Genomic DNA, 15,872 nt, shown 5'->3' with positions numbered 1-15,872 from the left:
GTTTCCAAGTAAGACTTTATGTTACAGGTGATGCATCTGTACATAAACAGTTCATGATGTTAAACATATGCAGCTAGGTCGTGTTTTATCTTGAAAGTTTGAAGGCGGATGTGTAGTATTTTACCAACAAAAATAGTGATTTTGTTCCGTGCCTGTGTGAAAAGGAAGAAAGGAGGGTGTCTTATAGTGAAGTGCTGCTGGGCTGGAAGCAGGGTATTGGGTACTTTTTGTTTTTATTGTTCGTACTCTGCGCCTCTTTCCACCTCGTTATCCTGGCGAAAGGTTGAACGGTTAAAATGGAGGCGGACAGATCCGGCGGAGGACCAAACCAGAACTCCGGAGGCGGCAGCAGCAGCAGCGGAGCGGGGCGCAACCCAAACGGGCCCAAAGCAGCACCGGGCCAGGCGACATCAGCTGCGGCGACCGGGGCGATGGCAGCTGCGGCGGCGGCGGCGGCGACTGCAGGGACAGCTGCTGCCATTCCCGGATCGTCGCAGCCTCGGGAGCCGCAGGACGGGGACTCGGGTATGACGCTTCCAGGAATCCTGCACTTCATCCAGTACGAGTGGGGACGCTTCCAGGCCGAGAAATACCGCTGGGAGGCTGAGAGAGACGAACTCAGGGTAAATGTCTGTATAGTTTAGCCTGCGTCTGCAATGGTAACGCCAAATAAAGGCCAGGACGGACAGGGCTCCTTTAGTGTTGCTTTGTGACAGCACACATGCCCTACAGCCAGTCAGCGTGGAGACAACACAATGCTAACAGGCTAACCCACACACCTCATCTTATTGTATTCAGCAGGTTGTATTATTATTATTATTACACAGTATGTGAAACCTCAGGGACCACCAGGTGATGATCACTGAAAACAACAACAACAATAACAAACAGCAGGATTTAAACCTAGAAGAACCAGTGTTTTCAGAAAACATTACGTTTTTCATTTTCACATAATCTATATTTCACTCAGAAGACACACAGATATACCAGGATATGAGATGATGTCAGTCTACAAAAGTAAATTATACTGCAAGTAAACAGAGTTTAGGTGTGGCTACCTTGGAGTGTGTCATTAATGCAGGTAGCTACATCAAACATATACCTGGACCAGACTCCTTTAGGGGATGGATCTATATGAAAACATAGTTTGTAAGCAGGCAGTCACTGGGTTTTCATAGCCCACAGTTGCAAATCTATGGCTACTCTATTGTGGTGGATGCTGACACTGTCACACAGCTGTGATTTCCTTTTGGAAAAAAAAAAAATCACTGCGTTTGAGAAGGATGGTTATCTGTGTGCCAGTCGTCAAAATGGTGTCCTCGATTTAAGAAAGCGCTGCCTTAAAATGAGGGCTAGTTTGATGGTAAGCAAGAGAGAGCGATCAGAGTGACCGCTGAACACGGGCTCCGGCTCTATTCACACACACCTAGCAGACATTTAACTATAAAGAAGTGATGGAATAAAATTAGCCTGTGGTGAAGTTTGGATCTGTGCATCTGGTGGCACTGAAAGGAAAACAGGATTTTAACTTGAGGCCTGTCACACAGATGGATGAGTCAGTGCTGTGGTGTTTAAACATGACTGTATGTTATGCAGTTATATATGTCACTATCATAATACTTGTTTATCTGTGTTAGATTATTATGAGTAAGGTCCTATCTGCAGATAAACTTGAGTATTGTAAATTCGGACTGACTTTAAAAAAAAATCTGACCATATCAAATGATCTGCCACTCCAAAGGTATGTGTTGTTTGCCTTTCGGTTAGAGAAGTGAGCATGTGTCCTTAAAGGTCATCAGTCAGGGTAAACCAATGAGAAAAATGGATGTGAGTGTTTGGTTCACTGCCATAGAAGTGCCCTTGAGCAAGGCATTAGTCCCTTGGTGGACCCAGCTGTTCGGAGGCAAGCAGTAGAAGACAGAGGTTGTACTGTGCAACTCTCCTTCATGCATGTGTGTAACTGAGCGAGGCAGTGCATTGCTGGGCAAGATTGTGCTTACTCGTCAAATTGTTGCAGGATTAAGGAAGGTTAGGAAAACATTCACGCATACGAAGATGTTTTTGCACCACGTTTGGAATGAAGAACAGTTCATCCTTTCATTCCTAAATCCATATGTGGTCTTCCTCCTTTAACTACAGTTGGCTCATAATTAAGTTGAACTATCCTTTGCAGTTCATGAGTATGACAGAAAAAAAGAAAAATGTATTATAGCCTCTCTTCTGTCACTCTGCTTCTCACTTTGCCCACAACTCAAACCATTGCGGTTATAAATAGGAGCTTAATAAAAAATGGATGAACAATAACAAACTGTCTGTACTCGCTGCTTTTATAGGCGAGTGTGGGGGGAAAAGTGGGAATGGAAGTCAGAAGCAGGCCAACACACCATCAGTGCTTGTTATGGAACTTGGTTTTTGCATGTGTGTATTTGCAGCTTTCGCGGGTACAATTAACACCACAGTCTGTGCTGAGTGAAAAAGAGGATCATTGGAGTGCCAAACAGAAATATTGACCTAGCTTACATTTTGACACCCACAGGCCACAGGCCTCTGGCTTTTGTTGCCAGCATGCTTACAGGGCTCTTATTCATGCCAGTATGTATGCCTCCAGCCTACGTCCTGTATGTTTAGCAGCATGCTGAACAAGTGTCCATAGTGTAGCTTGCTTACGTGTTCCATACACACAACATTTTATGGTATTCAGAAGGCTAATAGGAAAAATCTGAATGTAATCTAAACTGATAGCAGCAGCAGCAAAAGCATCATGAGTATTTGACAGAGATTAATATTGTCAACTTGCGAATATGTGGCTCTTTGTGTCGCAGTGTAGCTGTCTGTGTATGTAGCACAAAGTGTGTCTGTGAGTGTAACACGTGCTGTGTCCAAGTGTGTTTTTGGTGTGAAACGCCACCTGTGGTGCCTTGTCTCCAGTGACAGGCCAGGAATGAAGGTTCTCCCTGCTCTAGGCCAGGTGGAACATCCCAGCCGGACCATGGGACAGGTGGCAGTGGCCTTGTCCCTTCTTCTTTTCCAAAGTATTATATCAAATCACACTAGTTCTGCACTAGTCTGTAGTCTGTAGCAATTAGCTTGTTTTTGCCTGATCTTCTTTATGCTGTGACAGACAAACAGACTTACAGCAGATTTCAAACTAGGTCACATCTCTTACTGGCTAAGAGGGCAGACCTTCACACTTTGTGTTATTCTCTTCATTAGATATTTAATTTTATTAACTCTGTCAGTAGTTGTGTAGAATAGATTACTGATGACATCACTTCCTGTTGAGCGTGGCTCGGGTTGCCTCTGGGTATCTCTAATTAATAGCTTTGTGCTCCCAGCCATGACACACATGACATCCATAGGTACTGCATTATTACAGCGCCTGCCACCTGCCAAAGCAGACTAGCAGTGCTCCTGTTCTACCTGTAGTAATAATAATAATTGTGCTAATATTTACCCTTTTATCCATCCACCCATCATCCATTATCTATACCCGCTTATTCCTTTTTGGGGTCTGTGTATATATTTCTTTCCATATTGCTGTATTCCTTTCCTTTCTTTCCCAGCTCTGCTGCTGAAATATCTTTCTTCTTTTATTCAAACACAGTCATGATATGTAGTATTTTTTGCTTCCTTATGATTATCAAGCATTTTCTTAATAGTACACTCGGGCAGCAAGCACAATTTTTTTTTTTTTTTTTTTTTTAGGTTGTCATTCTCCAGCTAAATACTGCACGCACTCAGCGCACTCTGACACACTCATCATGGCACACTGTCCCAGAAAAGTTCACTGCTCTACTTGTTGGCTCCTGGATTCTCTCATGGGGATGAAGGGATGAGAAGGTGGAGGGTGGCCAATGGAGGCGGAAATCTGCCCTTGACCCTGTTCTGCAGCTAGTAAAGAGGGACTGACAGAATAGGCTAAATGTGTCAGCTCTCCATGCTTCAGCAAACTGAAAAGGTCAGCGCAGTCGGCCATATGGAGGAAAACCAACGTAGAGGAAAGAGAGATCAGATGGCAGGGCAGGTTTGCCTGCAATGAGGATTCTTTTGTACTTTAGGCTTTGTTAGTTTACCTATTTAATACAAAGAAAATAACCACAGTGTCAACATTAGCTGGCCTATATGTAGTGACACCCATCACAGTAATGACGTAGTACTTCTCATGTATTCTCATGTGTTTGGGCTATAATTGTCTGTCTCTTGATAAGAAAACCTTTGTTAGCCAGTGAATAGACTAGATTTCTCGTTTTTGTTGGCCTGGGTCCCACACACACACACGAGTAAAAATAAGCATGTCCCAGTGTGAGCCAGGCAAAGGGGAGAATAACAAAGACCAATGAAAGCTAAAAACAATGCCAATATGACATTTCCACAACAATCATTAAAAAAACAGTATATAAATATATATATATATATATATATATACATATATATTTTTTGTTAGTACATTGTGTATAGTGTTGAAATGAAAAGCACATAAAACATCTTCAGAGCCAAAGAATGAATTGGTAAGTGATAGATTCTCTACAGTGGCAAAAAACCTAGAGTATATGCAACCTTTGGAACGACCTGATTATCTGCATTAATGGATCATTAAAATATCATCTGATCTCTACACACAATGTGCCTAAACTAATGACACTGAGACAGTCATAATCTTTCAGGGCTTCTTTGAATACACTTATTTACTGGTTTCAATATTTCACTTAATCCTTTAGCTCATGGGTGGGCAACCCATGTTCCTCGAGGGTCACCGCCCTGCTTGTTTACCAACTCAGGTGAGGGTGGAGTAGGGGAAGTCGAAGTGAGTTGGTATCTTCCAGCTTCTGATTAACTGAACACACCTGATCCAGGTAATTAGCAGTGGGTAGGGCAGGGATACTTGGAAAACAAGCAGGGCACTGGCCATCGAGGAACATGCTGTAGTTGTTATTCCAGGTTTCTTGTTTTTCAGCCAAGACCTCCTGTGTTGCGCCTCTGGAGTTATCTTAGCTGAACCCTCAACTCTAGGGAGAATAGCCACAGCACTAAATCATCTCCTTTCATAGACAGTTTCTCGAAACTCTTTGAGATTACTTTGTGACGTGATTAAGTTTATAGGTTTTAACTTTTTCTGAAGCAGCTCTAACCCACCTCCAGCCCTGTTTTAGTTAATGGTCTCTAGGTTTGACAACTCCTGGCTCCAATTAGGATTTAGTCTCAGGGTTTACATAGTTATAGTCCCGCCTACACAGTACATGTTTGAATGGTCATTTCAATGCTGGTATGAGCAATATAATGATTTCTGTAGCTTTGGTTAAAATAGATTGTTTGTTCATTATTGTAAATTAGCTGAGCCTATTTTAGGACATGTTTATACATAAATGCAGGTGTTTCTAAAGGGTTCATTTAATTTTTCTTGCCACTGTTAAGATAGGCATAACTCGATTAACTCTTTGACACGCTCATCTCTCTGTTTTGACTGCCAGGTCTTACATTGTGTGTTCACTGACGATAGTTGGCTTTGTGTGTACATATGCAGCCTTGTCTCTATCTTTGTCAAACAAAGCAGTGTCAGGGTTTTGCGGTTTTGGGCCCTAGTGAGAACTTCCCTTCTAGGAACATGGCCTGACAAAGGTGCACAGGGCTGTGATAGCGATCTGTGTGGGTGAGCAGGTTGCAGCTTGTCTATGGGTGAGTAGGACTAGAAATGCGTGCCCTGCCCCTTAAGGCTGAACTACAAACTTTCTCCAAAGCACTTTGGTGATTCAGATTACATGGTTTGGTCTGAGTATGTGTTTGTTTCCTAAGCGTAAGTATCCATACATAATGCTTCTACGTAAGACCCATTTACAAATGAAAGGGCCCAGCAGCTACTGACAAAGGTGTGGTCACATGACAAAAAAATCAACTGATTGGTCAAACTAGTCAGTACACTGTTAAAGATTTGCATGAAAAACAAAAAAGCTCAGATTCCACTCTGCCCTTCTTGAATTTGGCTGGTTTTTCCAAAGTTGAGACCATTAACTTAGGAAAAACCAGTCAAATTCAAATTGACCTGTAGCAGACACACTATCAGCTCAAACGTTTAAACAGACATTTATCGTCATTATTGTGAGTCCTAGGTCAAGCTCGGGCACTGTGCTTAGTTGCTTAGTTGTAGAAGCAAATATTTTACCGTTTACTGTAACGTTTAAGTTGAATTTTAATGTGAGATTTTGTTTTCTCTCTCTTTTTCTTTTTTTTTTTGTTTGTTTTGTTAGAGCTGAGTTCCATCTGCTTACATCCGTTTATAGTACCCTCTGTATAATGTACATGCTGCTGTCTGATATCTGAACCTCCCACACTGACACTGGCCAGCTAACACTACAGCCCGAGCTCTGGCTGGCTTGTGTTTTAACATGTTAACATCTGATTATGTTGCACTGGAACAAGCTTTTTCTGATTGCATGAAGTGTACAACTAAAGCATTTCAGCTGCCATTACAGAACAACAGAAACTACACAGCTCCTACTTAATGTGCAGTTGGAGATTCTCAGGTGACCAGCTGCTGTAGCTAACTCTGTGGTAGCTGCAAAAAACGTGGCAAATGACATATTCTTACATAGCTGTTTATACAAGGCTAAGCTGATTTCTTTTTTTTTTTTTTTTCTCTCACTAGTCTTCCTAGGCTGCTTAATGAATGCAGCATAGTTCACTTTGTACTTTTATTGCACCCTACTAACAAAAACATTAAATTCATTAAGCTTATTTGAAATACTTTACAATTCCTCCAAGTATAAGCCAAGTGTAAACCATATATAGTATTCCATAACCCCTTCGATCATGCTTGCAAAGTTGACATGCAAGCTTTGACAGTTATCTCCAGAATTCTCAGATAAGCATATAAAATCACATTGCATTAATCAGGATTACTCAGCAGCAGCAGCAGCAATAGTAAGGTTTACTTGGCAGATTATTTTGTGTTCCACTTACTTGTGTGTGTGTGTGTGTGTGTGTGTGTGTGCGTGTGCGTGTGTGCGTGCGTGCGCGCGCGCGCACACACTTTCCTGGGTGATTGACTACTCTCTCAAGTAGACCGAGTGCCTGCCCCATGAGATAGTGTTTTTAGGCTGTTCTACTTTTACAGAACTGCGTAAGCGTGTGGGAGCAGACTCGTGGACACAGACAGGGGCTTGCAGAGGAGAAATGGACTGTTAAACAAGCAGTGCTAATGCTTCAGTGCTACTTGGCACCAGGAGGGAAAGCGAGTGAAACTGCAACACTACTGTGCATATAGTCACCTGCATGTCAGTCCTGAAACAGGTTTAGACCTTTTTAACATACCTGTAACTGGGATCAGTGTGATTTATTTATTTATTTTTTCCCCAGTAGGGGATTTTTCTCCTCCAGGGGATAGAGTGCAGAATGTATATTGGCTGTTTTTTCTTAAAAAACTACCCACAATGAAGCATCACCTTGTACCAAGCACAGCAGAGCAACCTTTCTCATCCCCTCCGGCAGCCCTTTTTTCTCTTGCTGTATGATGGCTTAGTCAAGGGAAGGCACTGTCTAAAAATAGTCCTCATAAAAAGTGTCATCACTGTTTTCTGTCATTATCACTTTTTTTTCTTCTCTGAAAACCTTTTAATTGTTTGTCAAGTGGCAAGAATGGGCAGCGCAGATCTCTTTCCTCAAGGTAACAGTTTTATCAGCTCAGTGAGGAAGGAAACAGCTGGAAATGAAGAGAGGAAGCACACAAAGGAAGGATGTGTCTTGAAAGAATATTTCAATTTGACTGGTCTGCGTCTTGTTTCTTCTGCAGATGCGCAGTGAAGTCTCGGTTAGGAAAAGTTAAAAATAAGAGTTTTTATAAATAAATAAGAGTTGTTCCACAACCTGTTATTTACTCCTGTGGGTTCTCAGAAGTCATGGTTGTCACATAAACCTTTTTTTCAGTCCTGACCTCTGCTTGACATTTCTGTTGATATGAAGTCCTTTATTTTGTTTTTGTATATGTTTGTGGTTGTGGCATATGTGTGCCTATTGTTTGGAGGTACTTTGTGTTTTCCTTACTGTCCTGTGTGTGTGTGTGTGTGTGTGTGTGTGTGTGTGTGTGCGTGTGTGTGTGTGTGTTTCAGGCTCAAGTGGCGTTCCTACAGGGTGAGAGGAAAGGGCAAGAGAATATGAAACAGGACCTGGTGAGGCGGATCAAAATGCTGGAGTACGCCCTTAAACAAGAGAGGTAATACAAATGCCCGGAAACTCCCTCTTCCTGTCACTGTATCCTTCCATCTGCCATTGTAACAGTGATTTCAGTGTAAGAGTTACTTGTAATGCTGCCCTCTTGTGGCATTTTCTGGGTTTGCAGGGCTAAGCACCAGAAGCTGAAGACAGGAAATGACCAGAGCCCTGGAGACAAGAAGCCAGAAACAGAGACAGACCTTCGTATGTTTAAACAAATCCTTATGTACTGCGTTATTTAAAAATATCCTCTATCTACTGCTGTGTTTCCAGATCAACTCAGACTTTTTGCTTTTCTGTTTTTCTACTTATGTCCTGCTGTTGCATCACTATTGACAAATCTATTTTCTGTAGTACCCAATGGGCCGGCTGAGTCGGACTCTGAGCCAGCCAATCAGATGTCCTGGAAGGAGGGACGTCAGCTACTACGCAAGTAAGGCCTCTATGTCATCAACACCTTTTTTCTCACAACCTTATTAATTCTAGCCCATAAGTACGTTATCACTCCTTTATAACTGCGATCCAGACTGGAAGGTATCATTAACATGGATCTATGTGTTATTTTTCCTAACTGTAGATATCTTGAGGAAGTAGGTTATTCAGACACCATCCTGGACATGCGGTCTAAGCGCGTGCGCTCCCTGCTGGGACGAAACAGCCCAGAGGCTAACGGGCCCCCGTCCAGTGAAACCTGTCCTGAGCCTGAGCCCCGGGCAGGTGGAGAGTCTATGCTAGTCAGACAGATAGAGGAACAAATCAAGAGGTAAGACCTGTAGAAGGAGACACACACTCTCTGCCATGACTTCACTGATAGGTATAGTAACGTAAATAGTGATGACACACAGTTTGCAACACAAGTATCTGTACCTGTACCTGTTAGATGAGGAGAAATATTTGATAGATTCATCAAAATTTTAGTCTTTGTTCTAAGAAGGAAAGTTAAAAACTACTTTCACCTGTAAAACCCATAGTTGATGCACTGATAAGACCTGTTGTGTACAGTGATGTAGGCTGCTGTGGTGCAACTTTTGATAATATGATGTCCTGCAGTATGATTGAGGTCATTGTGCCTCCCACAGTACCATGTTGTCCTAAATAATCTTTTTCTCCTTTCACTGTAACTCATGAAGAGACTCAAAGTTTCCATCTATTTGTAGGAACGCGGGCAAGGAAAGCTCTAAGGAACGTCTGGGTGGCTCTGTTCTGGATAAGATCCCCTTCCTGCACGGCTGCGAGGATGATGATGAAGACGACAGTGATGAGGAAGATGATTTCCAAGGCATGGCCACCGACTGCATTGATGGTCCACGCAAGAACAAAAAGTCACGTGTGAAGGTATGAGCACTGATGAAGAATGAAAGTAGGACTAAAAGGATGATAAACAATAAATTGCACTCTGAGATTGTGTTTGTGACTGATCAGATACTTAACTGTGTTCTCATGTCCAGATGGGGTCAGAGCCCATGACCACAGACCTCGACCCTGAGGATGAGGAGGATGAAGATGACTCAGAAGATGCCCTCAGTGAATTTGATTTCCTGGGCTCGGGGGAGGATGGGGAGGGGGCGGGAGAGGCTCGGATCTCAGGGGACGGACGGGAGTTAGGTATGCTGTTGCCATAGCAACATCATCACCAGCACTAGCTCTGCCAGAATCACTGCCACCAGTGTATCAACCTTTTTTGCTCCCTCCCCTTCCACCTCCTCGCTCACCTTTTTACCTTTTACTTCTCGTTGTGTCTTGGCATCTCTTCTTGTCAATAAAACCAACCTCTTTTCCCAACCACCTGTCTCTGTCCTGTTTCACGAGCTGTCAGCCTGGGACTCTTCAAAGCTATGTAGCTGTCATCTCTGTAGATTTCCTGTATTTTCTGTGGTCCACTGTTGTTTCAAAGGTTATCATGCATGCTGCCTTCTCTTTTTACATTTCATTCTTTGAATCACATTTACACCACAGTCCACTGCTTTTATTGATTTCATCCTCTTACAAAAAGAATATTTAAAAATGTGTGTGCGTGTATGTTATGTTTTTTAAAGAAAGAAGTCTATGTCTTTGCCTCTGTCTTCATTCGTCTCTCACCTGTCCGTGTGTTGACCAACTCGTCCTTCTTCCACCTCTCTGCATGACGGGTTGTTTTGTGTCTCTGTCCTCTTACCGGGTTCAGAGAACCGCAGGAACAAGTTACAAGGCATGATGTCGGACTTCCCCCCTAAACCTGCCCCACCTCCCTCAGTATCAGGACCAGCTCGCTCCAGTGAAGGTAAGACTCATCTCCCAAGATCTCTCGCAAGTGTCTCTCCAGTATCTCATCCATATATTTGGACCTTAGACCTTGAAATCTCAAATTTAGATGCCGTCTTGTCTCGATTTTGTTTAAAAAAAAAAAAAAAAAAATGTCCTGCGTAGGGGTAAAGTTGCTCATATACCTATAAATATTTCCTCTGGTACACTGTGGGAGTAAGGAAACAGGATATATGGACTCTTGCCAGGGAGATCTGATATTCATTTATTTATTTTACAGTCATCCCAGCCAGTATTTAAAGGACCCCAGTGCTTTTGTCAGGGTGTGGTAGTAGTGCTTGTGCTTTTATACAATATGCAGGTGGTGCCTTGGGGTTCTCCTCTGATGTCTTCATTATGGATGCTGTTGGAGGAGGGGACATGAACCTGGGGGAACTGGCTGATCTCACTGTCGCCAATGACAACGATCTCTCCATAGATGTAATGAAACATTTGTCCTGATCAACATACATTGCATACATTCACATTGCACAGTCAGGACATTCACACTTTCTATAACATGTTTTACAATCAGATGCAGGATAGCAGAGAGGAGTTCAAGAAGACATGGAACCCTCGTTTCACACTACGTAGCCACTTTGATGCCATCCGCGCTTTAACCTTTCACCCCAGCCAAGCGGTGCTGCTCACAGCCTCTGAGGACGGAACCCTAAAACTGTGGAACCTCAACAAGGCCATGCACTCTAAAAAGTAAGATCTCTTAGGTCCACTGGAAGTTCTTGTGAAGATAATGGGAATGATTTATAAGGCAGCAGGACAGATCCCAATAAAATTTATCGTCAAAAACAGTATAGAATTACATATAAGAGTGTGTGTCCCTCTGCAGGAACGCAGCTTTGGATGTTGAGCCCATCTACACATTTAGAGCACACAGGTGAGTTGAGTTTGAGTATAAACCCAAATTCACAACCTGTCAATGTACACCATGTGCAATGTACACACATGCAGTGTAACCACTGATGCTTCTGTTTGTTTTTTGGTCCAGTGGAGCTGTTCTGTCACTGACCATGGGTGAGGACGGAGAATCCTGCTACAGCGGAGGTCTGGATGGAACTGTCAGGTGTTGGAAAATGCCAGACCTCAACGTGGATCCCTATGATAACTATGGTCAGTCATTCCCAACTATCATATTCAGCACTCACCAAGTTATAATATGTGAATTCTAGATGTTTATTTATTTATTTTAATGTGCACCCTCTCAATCCAGATCCTGGCATCGAGAGCAGTGTACTTGCAGGCCACGAGGACAGCGTGTGGGGTTTGACCTATTCGACAGCTCACCATCGTCTTGCCTCCTGCTCTGCAGATGGCACCATTCGCATCTGGGACCCTCAGAACTCAGCTCCATGCCTCTCCATCTTTAATAAGGAGAGAGGTAAACATCTGACTTGAGTGTGTACGTTTGCTTTTGAGCTTTTTTTTGTATTTTGCACATGCCTTTATGCTTTATCATCTCATCTCTTCTCCCAGAGCACGGAACACCCACCTCAGTGGCATTTGTGGTGACTGACCCCAACCAGGTGGTGGTGTCATTTGATGGTGGTGAGACACTGCTCTACGACCTAAACACAGAGCAGAGCATCACTGCACTAGAGACACAGACCAAGGATGGTATGTTGTGGACTTAATGCCTTATTTGTAATGGTTGATTTTCCACCACAGGTAATAATCAGAGATAAGTTAAAAAGCCATCACTAGATGGATAAAGAAGTGAGATTATATTAACATGGAGTTGTTTGTGTTTCTCTGCAGGGAGCGAGTTGATCAACCGCGTAGTCTGTCACCCATCTGAGCCCCTCTCCATCACTGCACACGAGAACCGCACCATCCGCTTCTTAGACAACAAGACAGGTATCCTTGTCAGCTGTTTCCTTTGAACAGCTTGTCTGTTAATTTCCTATGTCAACATACATTTTTCCTGGAATATAACTGCATTTAAACATTAAACATTATTTTGCATGTTTATACAGGTAAACTTGTCCACTCAATGGTGGCTCACTTGGACGCGGTCACCTGTCTTACTACAGACCCTAAAGGCTCTTACCTCATCTCTGGCAGTGAGTATCACTCGTTTTTTTGTTGTTTTTTTTTTTTAACAGAACATCTTAGATTCTGACTTTCTTTGGGATGAATACAATGTACATGATTTTTAAAATACTGTAGATAATGATCTTTGTTCCCGCTTCTCTGCACACTGTAAACAGCAGCAATGGGCATCTAGTCTTATATAACTCCATACCCAGAGAGGTTTAAATGCCAACAGTTTGTTTTAATATTGTGTCCATTATTTATACAGGTGGCTATTTTTAGATGCTTATTAATAGGTGATAACACTAAAATTACAAGCTTATTCATACCCTAGAAGTAAGGCAGAATTTTTTTTTCAAAAATCTTCTGTACAATCTTAAGTCTGTCTAAGTATGAAGGATCCGTTTGCTCTATTATCCATGGTGATCTCCTCTCCCCTACCCCCTCCTCAGGCCACGACTGCTCAGTGCGCCTGTGGATGCTGGACAACAGGACGTGTGTGCAGGAGATCACGGCTCACAGGAAGAAACACGACGAGGCCATTCATGACGTGGCTTTCCACTCTTCCCAGCCCTTCATTGCCAGCGCAGGCGCAGATGCACTTGCCAAGATCTTTGTCTGACAGCACTGTCGTCATTCTGGTGAGACTGGGGTGGGGATTGCAAGGCAAGGGCAAGAAGTGTGAATAACTCATCACTTTCTTCACATGCTCTTCAATAAAATAAGTTTTATTATTTAGTATTATCCCATTTGGGATTATATTCTTCAAATGTAACAGAAAGCTGTATAAATTCATTTAGATTTTAATTGTGATTGTATTTATGTCCTATTTTTACAACTCTTACTAAATAATTTTTTATTACATGGGACCTAATGTCTTTGTCTTTATGCTAGTGCCATGAACGTTCGGAGCAGCTGGTCTAACTTTGTTTACTTCCTTTTCTCCCCTCAGAGTCCTTCAACCACAACTGCGCCAAAAGAGACTGAAGAATACAGTGGACAAATTTCACTTGCTTACGTACACACAAGGACACATACACACACACTTGTCCTGCACCCCACTGGCTGGGTCATCGCCACAGGACATCCCCTCCCTTCAATTCCTTACTGTTCTCTGATGCCTCAGTGACTACTTGTAATACTAATCACACTGCTTTTTTTACAACTTTAAAATCCTGGCTGCTCTGTTTTCAAATAATCATGTTTGGATAACACTTTTCTACACTACAGTTCTGCTTTTTTTCCCCCGGTCTGCAACGGTTATTATAGAGCACTGCGTGTGTGCGCGTTTGTTTGTGCACTTCAGCTGCTGCCACACTACTTACATTCCACCAAGGAAACACTTACACTGCACAGCACACACAATGCCCAAACACAGCACCACACTGTCTTTGAGATGTTTTTATTTTAATGGTTGAAAAACTGCTTGAGACTAACATGTTTATGTAGAACATGACTTTAAACAGTAAGTGTTCCCAACGTTGGCAGAAAACACCTTGACCAACCTCTGCACTGGGAAGCATTGTGTTACATTCCAAAGACTTTGGTGGTAGAGTGTGTGTGTGTGTGTGTGTGTGTGTGTGTGTATATGTGTGTGGTGTCATATTTGTGGTTGGAGAATGTTTAACACAGTTGTGTGTGATGTAAGGAGGCACTAGATAGCTTTAATTTCAACTTTATCGCCAAGACACAGAGTCTCATTGTTTGTCTGAGTATCCTAGTGTCCCCAAGATTCTGCCTCTACTTGTGCGTGTGTGTGTGTGCGTGTGTGCGCGCAAGGGAGAGAGTGGGAGAGACAGAGAGAGATTAAATGTCACTCTGCTGAAGATATATGAACACATTTCCACAATCTTGAGGAAGGCCGATGCTCACACCACATTAACCAGCTAAAGATAAATATCTTGACATTACAGATGAAGTCTGTGGACTACAGGAGGTGTGAGGCCAAGTCTGTATGTTCTCAACCAATGATACAGATTGTGTCATTTGGTGCTTTTTACTGTAGAGAAGATTGTGTGCGTGTGTGTGAGAGTGTGTGTATTTGTATATGCACTAGTTAAATCACGGTGCTACGAAAGACCTTGGCAGCCTTGAGTCAGAATCAGGGACCTGTTTTGTGTGTGTGTGTACGTGTAAAAAAAGAGAATGTATTTCTCACTCATCGGCCAATCGATGTGCTTTTTTAGTGACAGTCACATTTCAGGATTAACGGTCACTGTTAATATTTTTTATTAGAGAGATGTGAATAGTGATGGCATCGATTGGGTTCAGGCTTGAGGAATGTACAGAGCTGATGATAATTATGTTACACGGAGGATCACTTGGACTGAAATGATTTCTTCAGTCAACTGGTCACATCGTCTTTTTCATTTCACTTTTTGAAGTTAAAGGCATTTATTTATTCCGGCTTTCCAAAAAGCTTGTCATCACCTGTATTGAAGGGTTGAGGCTCCCTCATCTATTGCAGTGTAGCACATTACCCCAGAGAGCTAGTGATGTGAAGCAGGTGTCCTGTTAGTGAAGAGAAAGAAATAGCTTGAGAGTTTAAAAAAAAAAAAAAAAAAAGACAAAAGAAGGTCCGTTTAAAATTCAGTCATTTATCATTTCAAAAAAGGAAAAAAATAAGAATTAAGATATGTAGGTGTTGGGTAATATTAATAACATGATTCAGCAACTAATCTGTTATGGTTCTGCTATTGTGTTTGTTTGATTTAGGTAAAAGTTGCCCCGTAACAGCTGAGCTAACTGGATGTCTTATTTTCTTTTTCTCAATAGAATCTGGTGTAAAAGCAGCTTGTTAAGGGGCACCTTCCACCTCATCAAGCTTACAGGGTCACACTAAGGGTTTAGCCATCAGACCATGTGTTCACAGTAGATTAGAGGTAAACGTTCCTCTCCTAATCACTGGGAAAAGGTAGCATTCAAAGTTCAGATTCTTCATCTCCAACAGGTTTGTGGACTGTTGTCTTAAATTAGGCAAGATGTTATTCCACTGTACGTTTTCTCAACCAGGTGCAACTACATTATTGTATGGCTGCTGGGCATAATGTCCTGTTATCATATTTAATTACTACTTGGCTACAATTTGCACTACATCTAATAGTAGATGCATATGGTTTGGAGTGGTAATAAACAAACAGGGTGCAGAAATAATGTTTTGCAGGTGTTTCTTATACAATCTGGAGTAAGTAAATGGGTGAAACCTGCTGTGGCTCACAGTTATTCGGTAGTAAGAGTGATGCTTTTTTTTTTTTTTTTTTTTTTCCTCTGTCCCATTTTTGAGAATAAAGACAAATCAGTATGAGACATCAAAAAAAAAAAAAAAAAAATTGAAACAGAGG

General features: G+C 42.2%; 1 protein-coding gene across 1 annotated transcript; it reads left to right on the top strand.

Moving 5' to 3' along the window:
• The first annotated feature begins 93 nt into the window (after nt 1-93).
• On the top strand, nt 94-14,672 carry strn4 (striatin, calmodulin binding protein 4). The gene is made up of 18 exons (XM_026331481.2): nt 94-623; nt 8,100-8,203; nt 8,330-8,406; nt 8,557-8,635; nt 8,780-8,965; nt 9,360-9,537; nt 9,651-9,807; nt 10,367-10,462; nt 10,805-10,923; nt 11,018-11,193; nt 11,330-11,377; nt 11,489-11,610; nt 11,711-11,878; nt 11,974-12,114; nt 12,256-12,354; nt 12,474-12,560; nt 12,984-13,172; nt 13,484-14,672. The coding sequence occupies exons 1-17, from the start codon at nt 297-299 to the stop codon at nt 13,151-13,153; spliced, it is 2,334 nt and encodes a 777-aa protein (XP_026187266.1). The 5' UTR covers nt 94-296; the 3' UTR covers nt 13,154-13,172; nt 13,484-14,672.
• The last annotated feature ends 1,200 nt before the right edge of the window (nt 14,673-15,872 follow it).

This window comes from Mastacembelus armatus, chromosome 13, assembly GCF_900324485.2.
Source record: "Mastacembelus armatus chromosome 13, fMasArm1.2, whole genome shotgun sequence".
Classification (NCBI taxonomy): domain Eukaryota; kingdom Metazoa; phylum Chordata; class Actinopteri; order Synbranchiformes; family Mastacembelidae; genus Mastacembelus; species Mastacembelus armatus.
This window is presented reverse-complemented; position numbering and strand designations above follow the sequence as displayed.

Coding starts and splice junctions, on each gene's coding strand:
- strn4 (XM_026331481.2), top strand. CDS start 297: ATGGAGGCGGACAGATCCGGCGGAGGACCAAACCAGAACTCCGGAGGC. Junction 12,115..12,255: donor AGAGACACAGACCAAGGATG/GTATGTTGTGGA, acceptor GTTTCTCTGCAG/GGAGCGAGTTGATCAACCGC. Junction 12,561..12,983: donor CTCTTACCTCATCTCTGGCA/GTGAGTATCACT, acceptor CCCCCTCCTCAG/GCCACGACTGCTCAGTGCGC.